The sequence below is a fragment of the Phaenicophaeus curvirostris genome, chromosome 1 (assembly GCF_032191515.1).
Source record: "Phaenicophaeus curvirostris isolate KB17595 chromosome 1, BPBGC_Pcur_1.0, whole genome shotgun sequence".
NCBI lineage: Eukaryota > Metazoa > Chordata > Aves > Cuculiformes > Cuculidae > Phaenicophaeus > Phaenicophaeus curvirostris.
In genome coordinates this window covers 74,193,968-74,216,459 of record NC_091392.1, presented here as the reverse complement: position 1 = coordinate 74,216,459, position 22,492 = coordinate 74,193,968, and the positions used below count along the sequence as shown (strand labels likewise).

The window sequence follows — 22,492 nt, the reverse complement described above, 5'->3', positions numbered from 1 at the left end:
TGTGTTCAGTTCTGGGCCCCTCACCACAAGAAGGATGTTGAGGCTCTGGAGCGAGTCCAGAGAAGGGCAGCGAAGCTGGTGAAGGGGCTGGAGAACAGGCCTTATGAGGAGCGGCTGAGAGAGGTGGGGTTGTTTAGCCTGGAGAAGAAGAGGCTGAGGGGAGACCTCATTGCTCTCTACAACTACCTGAAAGGAGGTTGTGGAGAGGAGGGTGCTGGCCTCTTCTCCCACATGACAGGGGACAGGACGAGAGGAAATGGCCTCACACTCCACCAGGGGAGGTTCAGGCTTGACATCAGGAAAAAATATTTCACAGAAAGGGTCATTGGGCACTGGAACAGGCTGCCCAGGGCAGTGGTTGAGTCACCTTCCCTGGAGGTGTTTAAGGCACGGGTGGACGAGGTGCTAAGGGGCATGGTTTAGTGTTTGATAGGAATGGTGGGTCTTTTCCCATGATGATCCGGTGGGTCTTTTCCAACCTGGTGATTCTATGATTCATAGTACAGAATGCATTTGATTCTGAGCTCTGAACTGTACTGATAAAGTTTTAAGAGTAAATGAGAATTCCTGACTTCCATCTAGGGTTGAGATGATGTGGCAGGTGGGAGTGGGTGGAGTGCAAAGGAACAGTACAGCTAGAACTAGAAAAGTATATATCCAGGAGCTTTAAGAAAGGAAGGTTTGTATTGAAATGTGAAAGGAGAAGTAGAGTTTTCTGGAAGATGTTTCAGACTGTCAAGCAAGACAGGGAGATCCTATTAAATTACAGCAATTTTTTGGTTTGAATAAGGGTTTAGATTAGCAGAGGGCTTGTGGAATCTGGAGTATTGTGTCCAATTCTGGAATCCTCAGCATAAGAAGGATAGGGAACTGTTGGAACAGGTCCAGAGGAGGTCTACAAAGATGATGAGGGGGCTGGATCACCTCTGCTATGAGGACAGGCTGAGAGAGTTGGGCTTGTTCAGCCTGGAGAAGAGAAGGCTCCAAGGAGACTTTATAGTGACCTTCCAGTACCTGAAGGGGGCCTGCAGGAAATCTGGGGAAGGACTTTTTATGAGGGCATGTAGTGATAGGATGAGGGGGAATGACTTTAAATTGGAAGGGGGAAGATTTAGATTAGACATCAGGAAGAATTTCTTCATGATGAGAGTGGTGAAGCACTGGCACAGGTCACTATAATCTTTGGCTTAAAGACAGGTGGTGATTCAGGAGCTCTGTGGATCTTGTATTAAGGGGTAATGTTTGTGTTCCCCTTTACAGGGAAAAGAATTATGCAGCCTCAGATTCTGGAGGTGAACTTCAATCCTGACTGTGATAGAGCTTGCAAGTACCACCCTACCTTTTTTAATGATGTCTTCAGCACCCTGTTTCTGGATGAAACTGACAGCTGCCACGTGACGTGTATTGTCTAGCCATGGGAGGCTCGACTATTCGTTTCTTTCCCAGATATGCTTAACAGCAAGATTGATATTTCAGTTCTGTGAGCTGCTGATGCACCTATTTTCCTGTACTGGTAACCCAGGGAAAAAAATCATATCAGAAGAATATGCATAAATCATATACTGTATTGATAATCATTTTGTCTGCATTTTCCTTGTCTTGCTTCGTTTGATAAATCATCAGTTTGTGTGGACCAAATGTATTGTTTACTGAGTATGTTCTCAAAATGGGACAGTTACTGGAGTAATTGACTTGTTTTTCAGGTTGCCTAATTGCTTGCTTGAGGGCAAATGTTACACAAGGTCCTCACATCAACATTAAAACTATAATTTACTGAATCATATTGGAGTTTGTATCTCTTTCTTATCTATCCCTTTATTATTCAAAGATTTAAAGTGTTCTTGAGGGAAATGGGAAAATAATATGGTATTTCAGTGCTATGAAGTAGTAGGGTAATGAGATTTAAAGTTTTGATAGCTTTTCCCATTTTTCTTATTTAAAAAAAATTCAAACAAACCCCACAACATCTAGGAATCCCGTACTGCTGGCTGTCATCGTTAGCCTGTCCATTAAAGATGCTAGATACTTTGAGAAGGGACCAGGCAGGCAGTGAGAAGGACGCAATGTCTAGAGCAGCACAGGAAAGCAAAAGCAACCTGACAGTATGAAAGGGATCTGGGAAACTGCTAGAAGTCTAAGCAATCTTTGGACTTCAAAATTTAGGGCCTAAGATAGAAATATTTGAGAGTGGAGTGTCAGTTTGAAATTTATCATTCCTAATCTTTCCTTCCTCCTCACATCAGGGTAACTGACTGAAATTTAGGATGTATTTATGTTGTTTTCTATGCATGTACACGTTGCAGAAATTCTGCTGTCTATTATGAAGTATATATTCTGTGGGTAGTACTTTTTAAGCCAGTTGCAGCTATCAGGATCTGCTTGAAAGCAAAGTACAGCTATAAAATGGTATAAATGTTCTAAACTTTGCTTCAGACTTTGCAAATAGGCTACGTGTTACCACTTATAATCAGGAAAGGAGAGGGATATTTCAGCTGTTTCAGGCAGGTTTGCAAAAACCTACTTCTTCCCACTGACTAGAACATAGGCTGGAAAAATAAACCATCTGTGCCTTATGAAAATTCAGTCACTGCACAGGTGGGGCAGAAGGGAGAGCTGGATTGCACAGCCAGAAGTGGTGCTGACAGCCGTATCGATCTTCTCCATAAGTCAGAACTTTTTGGACTCCTTGCTTAAAAGTGATTAAAGAAGCATGGTGAAATGCTTAACGTAGATGTGTGACTACCTCCAATGCAAGGAAAAGTTTGTGATATAGAATACAGTAACGGGTGCTTGAGACTAGGCATAAGGGGCCATGCAGCACTGCGCAGCAGGTGTATTTGTCAGTTGTAGGAGAGCAAAAGGCTTCTGCCTTCAAAGTACCTGAAAACATGTAACAAAGTGCCTGTGGATCTTGTAAAGGGGAAGGTTTCCCTCATCACAAAGGGAAAAGTAATGTCACGCTTGGCAAACCAGAAGAATGATTTTTATAAAATCATAGGATTTGTACAGTGGGGACACAAGCTGTGGGCAAAAATAGCCTGTTGTGCTCTTAGACAAAAGAGATGGTTTTATTTTTTAGGAAGCAACGAGTTGAACTAAGCTTCCCAGGTCTTACTGTGTCAGCTGCCTTAACCCTGAAGGAGAAACCCTTGTTTCTATTTCTAAGCAACTAAAGAGAGAAGGTGCAGGTAGGAGACACAAGTAGCTAATGGAGTGGATACTGCCCTGCTGGGCAACAGACCTACCCGTGGCCTGGCTGCTGGCTCCACTCTCAAGGTCTAGTGGTGAACCAGCATCATGCTGATGGTCCAGGTGGAGGTTGTCAGTGCTGCTGGTGATGCCTCAGAATCGTGTGCTGCTGAATGTTTGGGTCCTCTCAGTTCCTGTCCAGGTGCTCTGAATTCTGTTTTCTCTTGCCCATTGAATGGTAAGAAGAGACGAAGTGGCTGTCTTTGAGGCTACTGCATTCTGTTGCCTTCAGTATTTTTCCACTTAAAACCATTTAAGAACAATAAAAACAATGGAACAAGGGTAGTAAGCTTCCATGTAGTTTAATGCTTTTAGCCGACATTAAATTGTAAAACACTTCAAAGTGGGAAGGCACAAACAGTGAAAACATTCTTGTCTTAAATGTTTCCAGAGTAGAATGGCTAGAAGTATCTGGCAGCTGTAGTGGGACACATCGTAGTACTCAAGCGCTGTGTCTAGTGGTAAACATGAAAGATTCAGGTCACCGTTGTGCCCGACGCTTGTTAGGAGCAGCTTTCTGGAAGATGTTGCTAATATGCATCGGAATTTCTTCCTCTGAACATAAGAAAGTTGGAGTTCATGCTTATTTCTGGTAATTGTTAAAATGCTGTTGTCGTATAGAATGCTATAGTATAGAAAACTAGTACTTTTCAATCATCACTATCTTTTAGTTTGCTATAAAACCCAGTCAGGCATGCACCCCTTTGTGACTTGATTAGTAAAGACATATCTGTTTTAAACAAGTACTGTTTTGTCAACTTGTAATTCACAAAGAAATGATATTAATAGTTCAGCTAAAACCAAGATAAGGCCATAATTTCATTTAGAAAATTCTCGTGATAAAAAACATCTTTTTGGCTGAAAACTGTTTATTCAGGTTGTTTCTTGTTGCGATTGTCCTTCCAGACACGGTAATTGAGTGCAGAAGCCATGGTTAGCCAGGCTAAATAAGGAACCATCAAATAAGCTGCTGTTTTCTTGATGTTATACCAGGAAGCAGTTGTAGCTGTTGCTGTACCAGTTGTGAGCAGCAGAGTCACCAACCCCTGAAACACAGGAAGGTGATTAGTGTTGTTTTCACATGTTGTATTTTCTTGACTAGATAATCTCTGTGGCTCTTCCCACATGGCTCTGGCACTCGTTGGGTCCCTCTGCAAGTTAATTCTTTCTCAGAAAACCAGCCAGCAAAAAAAAGATAGATTTCTGCCAAGTTATGAGTCAATTTGGTTCATAAAACGATACAACAGTGACAAGGAACGGCTCTGCAGCTGGAAGCAGAAAAGCTCTTACCCATGCCCTTTTTTTTTTTTTTTTTGGCACCAGGAAGTGTTAGGCTGACTACAAGCCCAGTGTGACTTTGAGCAAGTGACTTAGCCAAGTAAACTTAACCAGTCTTTTCGTGTTACAGATGCTGCCTGAAGAGGTGCAGTGTGAATGAATCAAAGATAGATTGCAAAGTCTGTCACTATTATAGCATTGCATGACTATTTAGAGAACCAGGCAAATATTCTTCATTTTTGAGCGAGCTGTCTCTTCAGACTGCAGAAAATGTTTTGTCTGAAATGGGTGCGGATTACTTCAGTAATGTTTTAATAAGCTGCTTATCGCTGCTGTTTGCCAGAGATAAATAGAAATTTTAGTAAGGAAGGCATAAATGTTCACATCTTTTAGTCACACAAAGCTCTTATCAAAGGGTGACAGGAAGAGCTTCTTCAAACCTAAACACTTAAGGAGGTTGTAGATATGTAAATTCTCTCAGGTGGCTGCTGGCATGCATTAAAGAGAATTTTAGAAAACTTCTGCAAGGTATATTCCATACTCAGGCCCATTTTCAGGGAGAAAACATTATGACACTAAACTTTTGTCTTAGCATCTTGTAAACCACAGCAGAAACCTGCAATTAAGAAACTTTCTTTATACTTACCCATCCCATTTTGTGAGCTCCAAAAAATACTGGAGTCCATGCCCAGTTTAATGCCAGCTGCCCTGCATACAGACCCAGAGGAACCACTGACTTTTCCGTGAAGCCCCCAAGTTCCTTCCACACCAGGTAGGAGCCAACTCTGGAGAAAGCAAATGTAAAGTGTAATTCAGTACACTGGTTAGAAGGCAACCACATATTCTTGATCAAACAAAGTTACTTCAGTGCTAGGGTCTAAATTAATTTGGAAAAGTAGATATGCAGGTGCTACTTGGCACAGTAACTGACAGCACAGAGTTGATCACCCGCTGTGGATAACAATATGGAGAAAGAATTATTCCCTGTCCTGGCCAGAGTTCTCACTTCTAGGTGCAGATGAGCAGAAGACCTACTCAGTCTTAAAAGAGCCATGTTGAAATGGAAGCAAATCTTAGATGCAAGGGTAAAAGGTAAGTCTCTAAATAGTGAAGAAAACTTTAATTTTGGTATAGGAAGATGATGCTTTAAAAATAGTGTCAAAAAAAAAAAAAACCTCCACAACCCACTAAATTTTTAAGTGGATGAAATGAATACAGGAAAAGCAGGAATTAGGTGGCATTCTAAAGTACAGGTGAGTATGGGAATGAAAGATGTTAGAGCAGGAGGAACCCTATAGTCACCTTTCAGAAGGAAAGGGACAAAGATTTTAGGAGTTCTGTGGCAAGAATTAACCACAAGGAGTATCCCTTCCTGTCTGCAGGATACCTGGATACTGAAAGATCTTCTAAAAGTATTTTGAAGATTTTGATATTTCTTTTGCTCATTTGACTTCTCCTTTAGACATTAGCTAGATTTCAATCCAGATGAATGCACAGCCATTCCAAGAGACCACAGTAGAATCTCCGGATAAAATACCAACATCTGGAATTAAACCCTTCTTTCAGAATTAATAACTGGAATTACTGGTGGGAATGTCAGCTGGACTGTGCACTATTCTGGACAGCAGGGGGCTCATCTACATTTCTGCTGGCACTGGAGCAAATAAGTAAGCCTTATTTTCTTCTGGAGCAGACAAATACCCATAGGAGTAACTGAATTGCAAGGAGTTTATCTTCCTTTGTAGGTTATACAAGAATTTTTTTTTTTTCCCTACTTGACCCAGTCAGTGATCTAGGTTTACTTCTTGGCCATTTCTTTCATAGTGGCTAAACAATGCAGCTTTGGTATCTTGAAAGTTTGACTGCAGATAGTATTAAAAAAAAAGAAAGAGGCAGAGGATTAAGCGTTAGAAACTTAAGGGTTTATTTCCATGAAGGGCACCAGGACCCAAATCTGTTCTGAAGTGATTAGTGATTTACAGAGCCATGGTGTGGGCTTACAGTTGTTCATACCTCTACCTTTAACTTCAGAACAACATCTTGATGTATAAATCTGCTAGGAAGCTATAGTTCAAGAAAGGCATGTAAGCTTTCTAAATCTTGCTTTTAGTTATTTCTTGCTTTTAATATATTCAACAAGTTCCAAAGGAATCAGAGGGCTTGATACCAGGAGTGTGTGCACATAATGGACTACAGAAGAAAAGGGCTAGCAATAAATATGACTTTTTCTCTAAGCTAGATGTGTAGAACACATAACCAGGAACTCCACCTCAGAATATACTGATTCTAATACTATCAAAATGATAAGCTGTCACAATCTGGATTTTTAAAAAATTTAACTTGCTATCCAGGTTTATGATGAAGAATCCAGAAACAGGGTTACAAACTGCAGTCAGTTTGTAGGAAGCCCCTCATGGGGAAGCCACCCAGCTCTTGTTTCCTTGATAAAAGGCATTTTTTTTATTCACAGGTCAAGAATGATCTGATTCAAATGCTAACTCTTGAAACTTAAAAGAGTATACTCTGTAAAAGGAGAAAGAAAAAAGAATTCTGATGGGAAAGGAGGGACAGTACACAAGGCTATAAAATTACAAAGCTTTTCTGCAAAGAAAATTAAACCAAAATGAGAGAATGTGTGAGAGCACTAATTTAGTATTCAGCTATAGTTTCTGACATTGCATCACTGCTGTATTTTGCAACAGGCGCTGTTATATTTAAGATAACCTGCAGGATGACTATGTAGTGTTAACCTGGAAAAGATTTGGTGTCTTGAAATTTTATATAGTTAAGCCAGTGCTATATGCAAAGTACAGAAATGTGCTGGGCATGACAGAACTACTGGATTAGCAACAGTGTCTGTTCGATAGCTCAGAAAAAACCCTGCTGTGTCTTGGTACATAGCTTAATGACCAAGAGCAGAAGAGACATAAAGAATCGCTTAGTGCTTGGGGGCTGCACCAACCCCTGCTGAGGCTCTAGGAGCAGAGTGCTAACTCTCCTCTGTGGTACAGCTCACAGTTAACATAAAAGCATGCAAAAATGAATGTCCCCTCCCTGGAAGTGTGCAAGGCCAGGTTGGATGGGGCTTTGAGTGGCCTGGTCTGGTGTGAGGGGCTTGGAACTGGATCATCTTTAAGGTCCCTTCCAGCCCAAACCATTCTGTGATTCTGATGTTGAGCGGAGGAGCTTCTAGAGCAGTTTGAGGAGTATCAGAATGGCCCAGACAATCTCCTGAGACAACCTACCTTTATACATATTTTTGCTACATTTTATTAAAAGGAACAGCTGCCAAGATACAGTATTATTAAACTTTCAAGGCACCTGTGGGAATGGTATTTGGCCTTGTGATTCCTTGTTCATTTGACAGTAATTTCTGTGCTGTCAAGTATTTTAAACTAGTTCGTTAAAAAAGGAGGCAGTAGATGGCTTCAAACGTTTACAGTTAAACAGCCTGGCAGTTTTATTTGAAAGGGCAGGTGTATTTTGACCTTAGTTTCTTATTTTAAGTGAGCTCTGTTAGAAAAGTTTTGTCCCAACACACAGACACATGCACCCTTTATTTTTCTAAAATTACTGAAGGACATACACAGAAGAAATCCCAGTGCTGCCTTGCTTCTGTCACAGCTTGGCAGGTCTTCCCCTCAGCATGAGTGAAGAAAGCACATTAATGGCAGATTTTCAAACTCCAGCTTTTGATCTGGATACGTATGCATACAAAACATCCTATCAAACCCACACACACCTCCCAAAACATGTTATTACCTGTTAAGCAAGCAGTGTGAGACAGTTTCTTACAATCACACAGCCACAGGTATACAGTTAGACTCCTCTGGTTCAGCATTATACAATAAGCAACTTCAAGATCAGGTAAGTGCTTTAATACAACATGAAAAACATACCCCATAGATGTATAGAGAGTTCCCCAAACAGGAGCAAACACCCAGTTAGGGGGACACCAGGATGGCTTCTGTAAAGATGCATACCACACGGGGATTTCCCTTTTGGTTATCTTGCTTCCTAAAAATCCTCCTGTATGGGGCAGGAGTGTGAAACCCGCTGCTGGGGCCCAGGCTGGTACCACTTCCATTGAGACAGTGACCCTGAAACAAACCCAAACACAGTGATTGGCAGAGCAATTTTTAACTGAAACTACAGAAATATTCCATTTTCAGGTGACTTTAGAAATATATCCCCATGTTGGATCTGATCCTCAGCCTAGTCCTGTCACTAAGAAAGACTGAAGCTGACGTTAAAGGATCTTGTACCAGGTTCACTGGACAATACTCCCCCCCCAATAAAGGAATCTATCACTTACATTTGGCAGAGGTGGGTGCTAGGCCTTTAATTTCCTCTCAGCTTTGTGCAGTAAGATTACTGAATATTACCTACATAAACATTCTTACCCAGAAGTATGCCAGAGGAATAAAGCAGTTTGATGTTATATGAGGTGGACGAGGCGCTGAGGGGCATGGTTTAGTGTTTAATAGGAATGGTTGGACTCGACGATCCAGTGAGTCTTTTCCAACCTGGTGATTCTATGGTTCTGTGATTAAGTGTGTATTTCTGTATTCACCAAAAGGTCCGTTCACTCAACGGAATGGCACAGTCAAGAGTAAGAAAACAGTGTGTGCTTTCCTGTGCTCAAGTAAGACAATTTTATAGGTTGTGTTACATTTTTAGCCTCAAAAGGGTGCTAAGGATGTTCGATGGCTAGTAAGAGTGATGAGGATTAGTAGCAGACACTTGATCCATAGAATCATAGAATCACCAGGTTGGAAGAGACCCACTGGATCATCGAGTCCAACCATTCCTATCAAACACTAAACCATGCCCCTTAGCACCTCGTCCACCCGTCCCTTAAACACCTCCAGGGAAGGTGACTCAACCACCTCCCTGGGCAGCCTGTTCCAGTGCCCAATAACCCTTTCCCCTGCCACTTGGGAGAAGAAGCCAGCATCCTCCTCTCCACGACTTCCTTTTAGAAGCTGTCTTGGAAAATAAATGCCAGGGAGGACAATGAGAAGGTAAGGACTTAAATGACGTCTTGCTAAACAAGGAAGGAGATCTTAGTGGATAAATGGCAAGTACACCTCTGGCGTCTTCATGAAGCACTCAAATTAGTTTCAGCAATCTTAGCAGCCAAGCCCATGAAGTGGACTTGATTAAATTTGTCTGAAGAAACAAGACTAAGTAATGCCTTGCTCTGGTAGGCTGCGCTGCTTTAGCTGGAGTACAGGCAGCAGTAAAAAACCAAGCAAGCAAGAAAAAAGCCTTGTTGCAGATTTTCTGGCCAAAAGCCAAATGCTACAGAAGAGCTTTGTTTAGCTTGCTGAAATGTAAACATATAAGAATCATAGAATCATAGAATAACCAAGTTGGAAGAGACCCACCGGATCATCGAGTCCAACCATTCCCATCAATCACTAAACCATGCCCCTCAGCACCTCGTCCACCCATGCCTTAAACACCTCCAGGGAAGGGGACTCAACCACCTCCCTGGGCAGCCTCTGCCAGTGCCCAATGACCCTTTCTGTGAAGAATTTTTTCCTAATGTCCAGCCTAAACCTCCCCTGGCGGAGCTTGAGGCCATTCCCTCTTGTCCTGTCCCCTGTCACTTGGGAGAAGAGGCCAGCACCCTCCTCTCTACAACCTCCTTTCAGGTAGTTATAGAGAGCAATGAGGTCTCCCCTCAGCCTCTTCTTCTCCAGGCTAAACAACCCCAGCTCTCTCAGCCGCTCCTTGTAAGACCTGCTCTCCAGCCCCTTCACCAGCTTTGTTGCTCTTCTCTGGACTCGCTCCAGAGCCTCAACATCCTTCTTGTGGTGAGAGGACCAGAACTGAACACAGGATTCAAGGAGTGGTCCCACCAGTGCTGAGTACAGAGGGAGAATAACCTCCCTGGACCTGCTGGTCACACCGTTTCTGATCCAAGCCAAGATGCCATTGGCCTTCTTGGCCACCTGGGCACACTGCTGGCTCATGTTCAGTCGGCTGTCAACCAACACCCCCAGGTCCCTCTCCTCCAGGCAGCTTTCTAGACAGACTTCTCCTAGTCTGTAGCACTGCACAGGGTTGTTGTGCCCCAAGTGCAGGACCCGGCATGATAGAGGACAGAACTGAAACACCATATTTTTTCAAATATATGGCAGGCAAATACACCCAATTCCCACTCATCTGTTATGAGGGAGGGGGAGACAGCAGGAAGGAACCATATGAGATTGCAGTAGTGGGGAAAGAGCAACTGCAGAAAAATTTTTACAGCAACCAGGATTTCAGAGGCTTGTCAAAGAGAAGTGCCTTATTGACTTGGCTGTTGTCTTGGCCTACGTTTAAAAGTTTTCATTCCTATAGTTATTACAGTTGGGATGAGCCAGCAGGGAGTGGGGAAGAGGAAATCTATCTTATAACAGATGTGCTTAAACTGACAGGAAATGGCGCACAGATGATGCTGCATTTTCACAGTTCTGCTGGTACAGGGGATTTCTGTGTGGAGAACAGGTACCAGCCTGGCCAGAAAGGGAGCTCTCTCTTGCATAATGTTTTTCATTCCCTGTTCTCAGGTGCCTGCCCATACAGTTATGCAGATTTAATGAAGATATTCCAGTGGCTGGGATCACAAGCCAGATTGCATGGGATCAAGAAAAAATTCTGGTGATAAGAAGCAAAGCAGAATTCTGAAGGCAAAACAGAGAGTGTGGAGGGAGTGGTAAAGTGTGCAGGATTGGAAAGTTTGTAAGGAGTAAACAAGAAAGGGCACGTAGGCTGCTGGGCTGGGGGCATGCCTTAGGGAAGAGTCGTGGGAGGGCAATGAATAGGAATGTGCAGAAGAAAAGGTCTGGGATGGAGGATGAACAACAAGGAAGACAGGAAAAAATCTGCATAGCTCAGTGCTGTAGTCACTTCTGCCATATTTCTTGCCTAAGGGATTCTACTTGCTATTTACCAGGGAGCATCTTAAAAGGAGCAAAGGAGTTAAGGTGTTCCCCTACTCCTTCATTGTTACCTTCCTGGGGGAGCAAGATGTCAGCTGCAGTATATACCACTTGTCACCCATATGACAGCATGAAAGGCGCTCCTTTTATTGGGATGTGAAGGAATTGCGATGTGCAGGAGCAACAAGGTGTAATGGGAACAAAAGCCTCCAACCAAGCACAATGATTCTCTTTGGTTGCTCTCAGAGAAGTATTTCCCAATTGTTAAATTAGAAATGTAAAGTTACGAAGATCCCACTAATTCTTAACCCTGTTGCTTTGCCTATACAGAGAACATCAGCCTCAGTTCTGTACATATGATGTAAAGTACTGGTCACCCCTGCAGCTCCAGTGTGGCTGTCAAATGCTATTTTCTTCTAAGTGATAAGCAAGTACCCAGAGGGATTTATGCTTTATTTGGATGTAACGGTATCAGAGTAGTTTCCTGCAACTACTAAGCAACTGGACTTTGTCAGGGGTTCTGTCAGCTTACCCCATGGGGAAGAAAATCTGAAGTGTTCTGCAAGCTGTAAGTGCTAAACACTATCAAATTGGAAAATATTGCTCTGCTGCAGTCATTAGTGAATAAATGATGTAGCTACATGTCTGCACGTTGGAAGGACACTAAAATAATTCCTAAGTGTCAAGAGAAAGAAAATCAAGCAGGCTAACAGAAAGGCACAAAGCAAAGGAACAGGGAAAATGAAGCTGTGCCTGAACAGGAAAAGGGAAGAAATAGAAGTGAAGAAATGGAGCGTATTGGCTTGAACTGAATGTTAGTGTCCCAGTCTTTTGACTACTACTCTTACTACTAATTATATACTGTGTTTTCCAATAGTATTTCTCAGGACTTCCCAAGTATGGCAAAACACTCTCTCTTGCCTGGTACCAAGGAGAAAGAGGAATGAAGCCATGCAGCAAGACCAGAGTGTGCCACTAGCCTCAGCCTAGTAGGCTACAGCTACCCATCAGCAGTGGGAGTTCCTGTATTTCAGTTCCCAAAGAATGAAATACTAGTATCATTTTCCCATTAAAAAAAAAAAGCAGTAGCTAACTTGGGGAGCAACAGTCATTGATTTGGAAGAAGCCACATCGATCTTCCTCTGGTAACTTGCTACAAGTTTTTAGCGACAGAGTAAGTAAAAGGCAGGGATGCACCCTGGACAGTTGGTGCGTTTGGTCAGTTCTGTAGTGTTTGTTTGGTTAGCTGTGCAGAATGAGATCTGCACGACATTCATGGAACACCCAGTACAGGTTCTGAAAGTAATGTAATCACAGAGTATATCAATTATTATCTGCCCTAACTTCCTTTTGCTGTATACCTGATAAACCTGAAATTACTAGGTGGTAACTTCCACGGCACCGGCTTGCTAACACAGCCCCTGTGGCTGCTTCTGTATTACACAACCTAGGAATAATCACTATTTTCCCAATCATATCCCAGCTCCACTTCAGGGTGAGATCTAGGTGCACAATATTCTTGTACCCTGATTTTCATACTGAAGAAACCCGGATGTCTGTGGATGATATCTACAGCATGCCCAGCAGATATCTGCCACTAAGAACTACCACAGGTGGAAACTTTTTCTCCCCACACACGCTTAACTTCTGTTTCCACTTCATACCTCTGCCCTGCAACAAGTTCTTCATCATCTTGCCCATTTTCTGTTTAGCCCTAGACTGACTTAAGGCAGTTTCAGCTGTACAGTACAGGCTGCAGCAGGACAGCTTATTTCCTAAATGTGTTAAAATAATTTTTCTTGGTATCCAAAACATCTGATTTGCCCAAAGGAGGTCCCAGCTGCATAAAGTAACATGAGAAATAAAGGGGTAAAAACCCCAATACTACAACTTCCTGCTGAAAGGGCTTCTATCTTCTTGCAAGTTATTTCTCTATGGTGGTGTATCATGCAAAAAATCACAGAGTTATAGAACTGGTTGTGTTGGAAGGGACCTTAAAGATTCCAACCCCACTGCCATGGGCAGGGACACCTTCCACTGGATCAGGTTGCTCAAAGCCCCATTCAACCTGGCCTTGAACACCTACAGGAATGGGACCTCCACGACTTCTCTGGGCAACCTGTTCCAGCACCTCACCACCCTCACAGTAAAAAATTTCTTTCTCTTCCTCTCATTCTGGAAAAGACAGTGCATACCCAAAAAAAAGGATGGGGTGCCACAGGGCCGGGATGACTAGATACAACATAATTTAGCTGGTTTTCTTCAGACTAATGAAAATGAACTAGAGTACTTCTTTGCTTTGAGCAGGTCTCTGAAAAACAGGTGGGTCCCTTCCTTCTCTAAGCACTCCCAGGGAGAGCTTGGTCAGTGAGAAGAAGGAAGGAAAGGACAACCACTTTCATTGCATTTTCTTATAACCCTGTTCTGATAAACCTCTCACTAATCCCTTTCTTGTGCAACTTAGTGCTGGCTTCCCAATCACATGGGACTTAAATTATAGCTATTACATTAAAAAGATGAAGGGAAAATCTCTCAGCAGGGCTAAATCACCCACATAGTTCTGGGTTTTTCAGTCCTGGCTGGTTTGAGGTAGACTGACAAAGCTGTGGACATAACTATTGAAGGAAGTGGTCCCAAGATATATACTCTCCCTCTCATCCTATACAGTACATTTTTTTGAGGGCAGATGTCGTTCTGCCCAGGTCTCAGAAGCAGCATACAAATTTTCTCTAGGGAAAGGCTTCCCTTCCTGAGAGTTCAGTAAACTAAGGAGTGCATACTTAATTTATATTGATAAGCTGTTTATGTCTGTTGTGACTTTAACTCCTGGGAAACCACAACACTAAAAATGAAGTTGTACTACAGTCTGTAACACTGAATATGGCTACCAGAAAAAAGCAGTCTTATCTACTCTCAAGTAACAGCGAAACTTAAAAAAAGGATATATCATATAAATACAATATAAATATCTTACAATTTTATAATATGTTTATAGTATGTACTTATCAATAAAGAAATAAATTATGGTATTTATTTAAGGATATAACGCAAGGTGTACTCATTAGATTTAGAAACAACAAATCTCACTGCCCATGTTACGCTTCTTTTAAAATGGCAGAGCACAAGTTGTACAAATGAATATGATTTATTGAAGATTCACATTCTGGAAATGAAAATGTAGACTGGAACAAGGTGGTAATCTGACATTTACTGCTCTATCTCTACTAATTTTCCCTATGTATCTTTGTATATTTCTCTGCACTCCGTGAACATTAAAGACAAAACATCCCTTTGACTATGTGCCTTCCAAACAGCTACCCAACCTCCTACTATAGGTCTTTCTACTTCTCCTTCTTTACCTGCCCACTTGGAAAATATTCTCCACATCTACTCTTACAAAAAGTGAAGTTTCTCTTGGATATTTCTGGTTTAAGTGCTGCCTAAGCCTGACTCTTTTCAGCTTCCAGGTATTATTTTAACAGGGTAAAAGGTACCAAGTGCCATATCCAAGAGATGATTTAATAGCAGTGGGATGTTGGCAGGGCGTCACCACTGGTAAGTCTCGAGTGCTTTACAAGCTGTCTGCATCCTTTATGGTGAACCAAAGATAAAAAAGCAGTGCTGAGGTGCACTTGCAGCTGCAGCGTTACTCACTGGGCTGCTGCAGTGGTTTGCAGGAACTGGACACTGTCCTAGGCTTTGTCTCAGAAAGCATAAAATGTGAAGGTCACAACTATGGGCCCTTCCTGACAGGCATCCGATAGGATGAACTGTGACCAAGTGTACTAGTGCAAAAGGGGCACCCCTTGCTGTTGGGGCTTGTGGGACAGCTGGGTGCAAAAAGCTCTAGTGCACAAGCTAAACACAACAAGAGCAGCAGTTACTCTGAATTTTCACTGAGGCAAAATGTCAGCCGGCTCGGCTGATAACTTGCCACCCAGTGTCTCCTCTTGGCTTAGCACAAGAGGTATCCCTACAGTACAAAGCAGTGGCATGTAATCATGTATATCTCGTATATATCCTATAGTAATGCCTGTGTATTTCAGCCAATTTGAGAAGCTCACGGTCTCTCCCAGGTAGTTTACCTGGAGGCTGACACAAACGGAAACAATCATCTTACAGGGCACCATAGGATAAAGAGTAGAAACATGAGAAATATCTACTCACTGTGATCCTTTTTATTCAGCCCAAATTAAAAAGTTAACAGAATTCATAGAATCATAGAATCACCAGGTTGGAAAAGACACACCAGATCATCGAGTCCAACCATTCCCATCAATCACTAACCCATGCCCCTCAGCACCTCGTCCACCCGTCCCTTAAACACCTCCAGGGAAGGTGACTCAACCACCTCCCTGGGCAGCCTCTGCCAGTGTCCAATGACCCTTTCTGTGAAATATTTTTTCCTGATGTCAAGCCTGAACCTCCCCTGGTGGAGTGTGAGGCCATTCCCCCTTGTCCTATTCCCTGTCACTTGGGAGAAGAGCCCAGCACCCATGTCTCTACAACTTTGTCTCAGGTAGTTGTAGAGAGCAATGAGGTCTCCCCTCAGCCTCCTCTTCTCCAGGCTGAACAATCCAGGCTCTCTCAGCCACTCCTCGTAAGGCCTGTTCTCCAGCCCCCTCACCAGCTTCGTTGCTCTTCTCTGGACTCGCTCCAGAGCCTCATTCCTTGCTGTTCTGAACTGTTTTCGCTCTCTTGAGTTATACAATACAGCCTATTTTATTGAACTTTCCTGTAGGGTCTGACTCACTGCTTGCTATAGTTTCATAACCGTACCTGATGCAAAGTCATTGCACAACCGCAACTTTGGCACAGCAACTTTCACCTATTTTGGTTTTTTAATAAGCCTGTAATTGAATGCTCAAGTTAGTAAAATGCATTTCATGCTGATTTATAAGCATTACTTGGGAATTCAGAAGGAAAAAAAGAACTACGAGGCCTTTATTTTGCCCTTACAGAAATGTCCAATTAGGAGCAAATTACAGTGACACTGAAAGATACCTTTAACAGCAGCCTGAAATGATCCTCACCTGAGTGCACAGAGTGAATGTGCCCTGTGTGGGAAGGCTGAACAGCCTGTCCCGATGAGACCGGAGCAATAAGGATCTGTGCTTGCTGCTGCTCAGCAATCAGCTCTGACTGTGTGCTGAGAAGCCGTGTGTGCGCACAGCTGGACAGGAAGATTTTCATGAGGAAAAACTTCTTTGCTGTGAGGGTGCTGGAGCACTGGCACAGGCTGCCCAGGGAGGTTGCGGAGTGTCCTTCTCCTGTGCAACCTGCTGCAGGTGAACCTGCTTTAGCAGAGGACTTGGGCTCGGGGGTCTGTGAACAACTGGAAAACTCGTATGCAAAAAGAAAATTAATAATAAGCTTCCTTGCCATGGCCCCGCGGCCGCTCCCATAGACCTGGTACCGAAATGCCGGCAGATAAGCTGCTCTTAGACCTGCTTGGGGGGTTCAGAAAGCAGCAGCCTCTGTCAGGGTTGGCAACGCGGGGAGCGATCTCCATCCACCGTGTGCAGCGAGACCAGAGCTGGGACAGGACGGGTTTCCAACTCACACGCATGTGGATAAATCCCCCCAGAAATCTTGTGCGCGTTCCATCACTTTTTAAGGTCTAATTTTGATGTTATTATGAACTTCACAACAGTCAAAACTCTCGCTGACTTGGGGCTGGCTCCAGCTCTGCCTGACCTTGCCTTGGAGATGGGGAAAGGCTGCAAACGGGGTACAGAGGGGACACCTCTGTTCGGCACAGACCACACTGAACACAAAACAGTATCATCTCCAGACAACGCACAATGTCTGGGAAAACACCGTTTAGAAGAAAACAAGCTGCCAGAGGGACATTCTGTCTGACTTGGATGAACTTCACTTCAGCTTAAACGAAAGCATTCCGCTTTTTGTAAAAGTAACCTCGTACCGCTGGCTCTAGCTCTGCCTGACCGCGGCTTTGGGATGGGGAAAGGCTGCAAAGAAGAGAAGATCAGAGACGATCAGAGCAGCAGACACCTCTGCGGCAGCTCCGGAGAACGAACAGCGTCAGGAAAAAAAACCCGTTTAGACGCAAGCGCTGCCAGAGGGACGTTCTGCCTAACCCGCAAAGCCCAGGGCGACTTAGAGGAATCTCCACTGCAGCTGAACGCGCGCCCCCACCCCCAACCCCCTCCCCGCGTTACCTCCGCCGCTCCCGCCTCGCCGGCTCAATGAGGGGGGGGGGGGTCGGGGCCGGCGGCTGCGCAGCGCGGCGCCTCCCGCCTCCCGCCCCGCCCCGGGCCCCTGGGGGCGGCGATGGGCGCGCGCGCGGGCGCATGGCGGCTCGTCGGCCCCGCGGGCGGCGCGGGGGATCGGGCGGCGCTGAGCGCGCTGCTGCCGAGCTCGGTGCGGGGCGAGGCGCCGGGCGAGGAGGAGGCGGAGGCGGCGGCGGCGGCGGCGGAGAGGAGGCGGCCGTCCCCCCCGCCCCGGGAGGGCTCGGTGCTGCTGTTCCCCGGGCAGGGCAGCCAGTTCGTGGGGATGGGCCGCGGGCTGCTGCGCTACCCCGGCGTGCGGGACATGTACCGCGTGGCCGAGACCGTGCTGGGCTACGACCTGCTCGGCCTCTGCCTGCGGGGGCCGCGGGAAGAGCTGGACCGCACCCGGCACTGCCAGCCCGCCGTGTTCGTCGCCTCCCTGGCCGCCGTGGAGAGGCTCAACCGCCTGCGGCCTAAAGTGAGGGGCCGGGCCGGGGCGGGGCGGTGCCCCCGCGGGCCCGGCTGACCCCCGGTGTCCCCCCGCAGGTGGTGGAGAGCTGCGTGGCGGCCGCGGGCTTCAGCGTCGGGGAGTTCGCGGCGCTCGTCTTCGCTGGAGCCCTGGGATTCCCAGAAGGTGCTGCCCCCCCGCCCCGCCCCAGGAGCATCTCTTCCCCCCGAACCCCCTTCCCTGCTTTTTCCAGAGCCCGCTACCACCTCCCCCTTCCCCCCCCCACCCCTTTTCTTTTTTAGTTCTTGGATGATAAATGTTACTTCCCGCTTGCACCGTTCGCTTTGGTGCTTGTCACACCTCGTTAAAGGACGTGACGTTTCGTGAGAGCAAACGGCCGCCCTTCTCTAACACGCGGTTGCAATTCGTGGAATCGTAGAATGGTTTGGGTTGGAAGGGACTTTAAGGATTCACTCATTCATGGAATCATACAGTGTCTTTGGTGGGAAGGGACCTTAAGGATTCATACAATCATAGAATTCATAGAATCATAGGTTGAAAGAGACCCACCGGATCATCAAATCCAACCATTCCTATCAAACACCAACCCATGCCCTTCAGCACCTCGTCCACCCATCCCTTAAACACCTCCAGGGAAGGTGACTCAACCACCTCCCTGGGCAGCCTGTTCCAGTGCCCAGTGACCCTTTCTGTGAAAATTTTTTTCCTAATGTCCAGCCTGAACCTCCCCTGGTGGAGCTTGAGGCCATTCCCTGTTGTCCTGTCCCCTGTCACTTGGGAGAAGAGGCCAGCACCCTCCTCTCCACAACCTCCTTTCAGGTAGTAGTAGAGAGCAATGATTCATTCGTTTACAGAATCACAGAATGGTTTGGGTTGGAAGGGACTTTAAAGATCATCCAGTTCCACCCCCCTGCCATGGGCAGGGACACCTCATACTGGATCAGGCTGCCCAAGGCCCCATTCGGCCTGGCCTTGAACACCTCCAGGGATGGGGCAGCCACAGCTTCCCTGGGCAGCTTGTGCCAGTGCCTCACCACCCTCATTGTGAAGAAAAAAGCAAACTGCCTTCACCAGTCTTTTCTTCGGTTGTATACTTACCTAGCATCTGTTTTTTCTCCCTAGCATTATATGCAGTGAAAGTGCGTGCTGAAGCCATGCAGAAGGCGTCAGAAGCTGCCCCCAGTGGAATGCTCTCAGTTATCGGTCGGCGAGAGGCAAATTACAAATTTGCTTGCTTGGAAGCCCGTAGACACTGTGAATCACTGGGTATAGAAAACCCCGTATGTGAAATTTCAAACTACTTGTTTCCGGACAGCAGAGTCATTGCAGGACACTTAGAGGTATTGTTTCAGAACAACTATCTCTTCTCTTTAATTTAACATTTTGTATAGAATCACAGATTAGTTTGGGTTGGAAGGGACTTCAAAGATCATCCAGTTCCAACCCCCCTGCTATGGGCAGGGACACCTCCCACTGGATCAGGTTGCTCTAAGCCTCATCCAACCTGGCTTGGAACACCTCCAGGCGTAGGGCAGCCACAGCTTCCCTGGGCAAACTGTGCTAGTGCTTCACCCTCACAGGAAAAAAATATCTTCTTTAATCTAAACCTCCCCTCTTTCTGCTTAAAACCATTACCCCTTGTCCTGTCACTGCACTCCCTGATAAAATGACCCTCCCCAGCTTTCCTGTAGCCTCTTTTAAGTACTGGAAGGCTGCTATAAGGTCTCCCTGAGGCCTTCTTTTCTCTAGGCTGAACAACCCCAACTCTCTCAACCCCTCCTTATATGGGAGTGTTCCAGCCCTCTGATCGTCCTGGAGTCCTCCTCTGGACTTGCTCTGGCAGAGATCTTTCCTGTGCTGAGAACTCCAGAACTGAAAAGTTTTGTCTGTTTCTTTTTTTAAAACTTTTACTTTGCGGCTCTCTGTGGAAGTTGTGTACGGCCTTAGCTTGTCCAAACAGAAGTATTTGGTGTGCGGGGTTTGTACCAGTGTGTGGTTAGCTGTTGGGTAGGGAAAGGAATCCCTTTATCTTGCTAAGTCTTGTGAGGTGGTTCTTGTGGGGTGACTGAGTAAACCCTCGTCGTGCGAGACTCTCACTTCTCTCTCTCTTTTACAGGCTTTGAAGTTTTTGCAAGAGAATGCTCGAAAATATTATTTTACACGTACAAAAATGCTTCCAGTCAGTGGAGCTTTCCATACTAGGCTTATGGAATCAGCAGTAGAGCCACTGGCTGAAGTCCTAAAATCGATTGAGATTCAGAAACCACTGCTCCCTGTCTATTCCAATGTCAATGGCAAAAAGTACATGCACTCAAAGCACATTAAGAAGCTGTTAGTGAAGCAGGTGGTTTCACCTGTTATGTGGGAACAGACCATGCATTCTGTATACGAAAGAAAGCAAGGAACAGAATTTCCTTACACGTATGAAGTGGGGCCTGGGAAGCAACTCGGAACCATTCTCAAAAATTGTAATTTAAAAGCCTGGAAACAATATACCCATGCAGATGCTCTGGAAGATTATGAGGAAGCAGCGGAGACCTAAGTAGCCATTTGAGAAAAATCCACACAACTTGCATGGAAGGCATGGAAGGGAGAGCAAAGTCTGGCTCTTCTCTGTTGAAACTGCAAAACCACCAATAAACGCGCCAAATAGCCTTCTGTTTGGCCTCAGTCCTGCAAATAACTTCCTCTCTCCTTTTTTATTCCTGTTTTCAACTTTTTGGGGTGTGTATTCAAAGTCAGTAGCTTTGGCTGTCTGGTGCAGAGATCTAGCTGGACACAGGGGTAGGCTGTGCAGTATGTTTGAAGGTGCCTTTAGAAAGACCATCCTGTTGGTACAGCTGATCATTGCTCATCCTGTTTTCTAACTTGACTTGTTTGTGGGATGTTCATCTGTGTAAAATTTTTTATTTCGCATCCATTTTGCCAGGTAGCAGCCACATAAGGCAAAAGTTGTTATTAGGAACATGATTTTCTATTAATAAACTATAAAGCTTTTCTTTATATGCTGTGGAATGCATCATTACTAGCCTGTAGTGCACGTGTGGGTGGGAGTTATTTTTCCCTCCAGTTGCCCACTGCCACTTCAGTTCTGCTAAGTTACAAAGGGACAAGGAATGTTCCACAAGTGAAATAGCTTACCAGAGGTGCAAGGCTTTTACCATTCCTGACCAAACCTCTGAGGCTGCTTAGGCTGACTTAGCCCTTCTGATGACTTTTCTTGATGGAGCAGAAAACAGCAGCACTGGAAACTGCAGAAGGATATTCTCAAGGGCACCTTTGAACAGAACCCTGTAGTCCAGGAAGGAGGACTAGAGTGCTGGTATTTTGGTTCTCTCTAGATTTTTGACTGTTTTGGCAGTTTGTACATTTTCCAAAAGCAGGAGATGAGCTGGAGAGTAGTGGGTTGAACTGAGATCTGGAAGTAGCATCCCAGTTCCCTGTCGGCAGTTGCTGCTGTTGGATGGGAGAGAGCTGGTGGCAGGTTCCTGGGCTGGCTGGAGGGAGAGCACTTGCTGCTTCCAGCACCTTTCTCAGGTCCTGCAGTGCTTGGGGTGGCCCCCAGAATGGCTTTAGCACCAAGTCCATGGGTTTGGATTCTGTAACCAACCCTAGGTTTATTACAATAGGTATGGTTGTGTTCCAGCCTGAGAAAGATATGCAGGGTGCACGGAAAATGTGTTCTTGCTTGGTTTGCCCTTTGTAAGGGGTTTTGAAAGCTTTAGGAAACACAAGAGATGGGTGTTTGCTAGGGGATCATGTATAAACAAGCAGGGAAAGGTTATATTGTGCACATAGCACAGCCGCTATCGGTATAGCTATGTGTAGCGTGACCTGAAGCTCCAACTGAACTCCAGCTTTACTTTCTTTTTTATTATTTTAATTATATATTTAACAGAAATATATAGGAAAAACTAAAGGTCTGTTACTTAAATGAAATGGCCACGTGTGTCTTCAGTAATGCATTATGAAATGCAGTGTAACTTCCAGTTATAGTAATGATCATTTCATATAATTTCACATTTCTGAAAAGTGAATTAAAAATACTGGCCTCAATTATGATTGCTTAGTGGAGTGTGTTGTTAAAACAGTTCTTTTGTGAGCTGATATTGGCAGCTGAGCCTACCTCTAAAGCACAAATTCCACTTTTAGCAACTTCAATGATTAGTAAAATACAGAAAAATTTGCCAGCCTAATCATTGGACTGTGAGAGGCTGCCAGTTAAGGGTTGGAATTACTGTAAAGAGAACTATTTCAGTGAAAACTCCCATGCTGCTGGCAGTGTTAATTATTCAATAAAGCGTACCAAAGTTGTCACTAAGTGGCTAGAA

At 44.9% G+C, this 22,492-nt stretch overlaps 3 protein-coding genes across 3 annotated transcripts in view; 2 read left to right on the top strand and 1 right to left on the bottom strand.

Moving 5' to 3' along the window:
- TTLL12 (tubulin tyrosine ligase like 12) overlaps positions 1-1,464 on the top strand; it is a 30,243-nt gene extending 28,779 nt beyond the window's left edge. Inside the window, exon 14 of the mRNA XM_069864092.1 lies at positions 1,261-1,464. Coding sequence (XP_069720193.1) covers positions 1,261-1,412 — 152 coding nt within the window. The 3' untranslated portion in view covers positions 1,413-1,464. The remainder of the gene's footprint in view (positions 1-1,260) is intronic.
- A 2,071-nt stretch (positions 1,465-3,535) lies between these two features.
- On the bottom strand, positions 3,536-8,659 carry TSPO (translocator protein). The gene is made up of 3 exons (XM_069849856.1): positions 8,427-8,659; positions 5,174-5,312; positions 3,536-4,295 (listed from the first exon to the last, which is right to left on the bottom strand). The coding sequence occupies exons 1-3, from the start codon at positions 8,612-8,614 to the stop codon at positions 4,119-4,121; spliced, it is 504 nt and encodes a 167-aa protein (XP_069705957.1). The 5' UTR covers positions 8,615-8,659; the 3' UTR covers positions 3,536-4,118.
- Positions 8,660-17,750: 9,091 nt separating this feature from the next.
- On the top strand, positions 17,751-21,166 carry MCAT (malonyl-CoA-acyl carrier protein transacylase). Its single transcript, XM_069849855.1, has 4 exons — positions 17,751-18,170; positions 18,239-18,326; positions 19,284-19,501; positions 20,278-21,166. Exons 1-4 carry the CDS (start codon positions 17,754-17,756, stop codon positions 20,701-20,703), a joined length of 1,149 nt encoding a protein of 382 aa, XP_069705956.1. The 5' UTR covers positions 17,751-17,753; the 3' UTR covers positions 20,704-21,166.
- Positions 21,167-22,492: the final 1,326 nt, after the last annotated feature.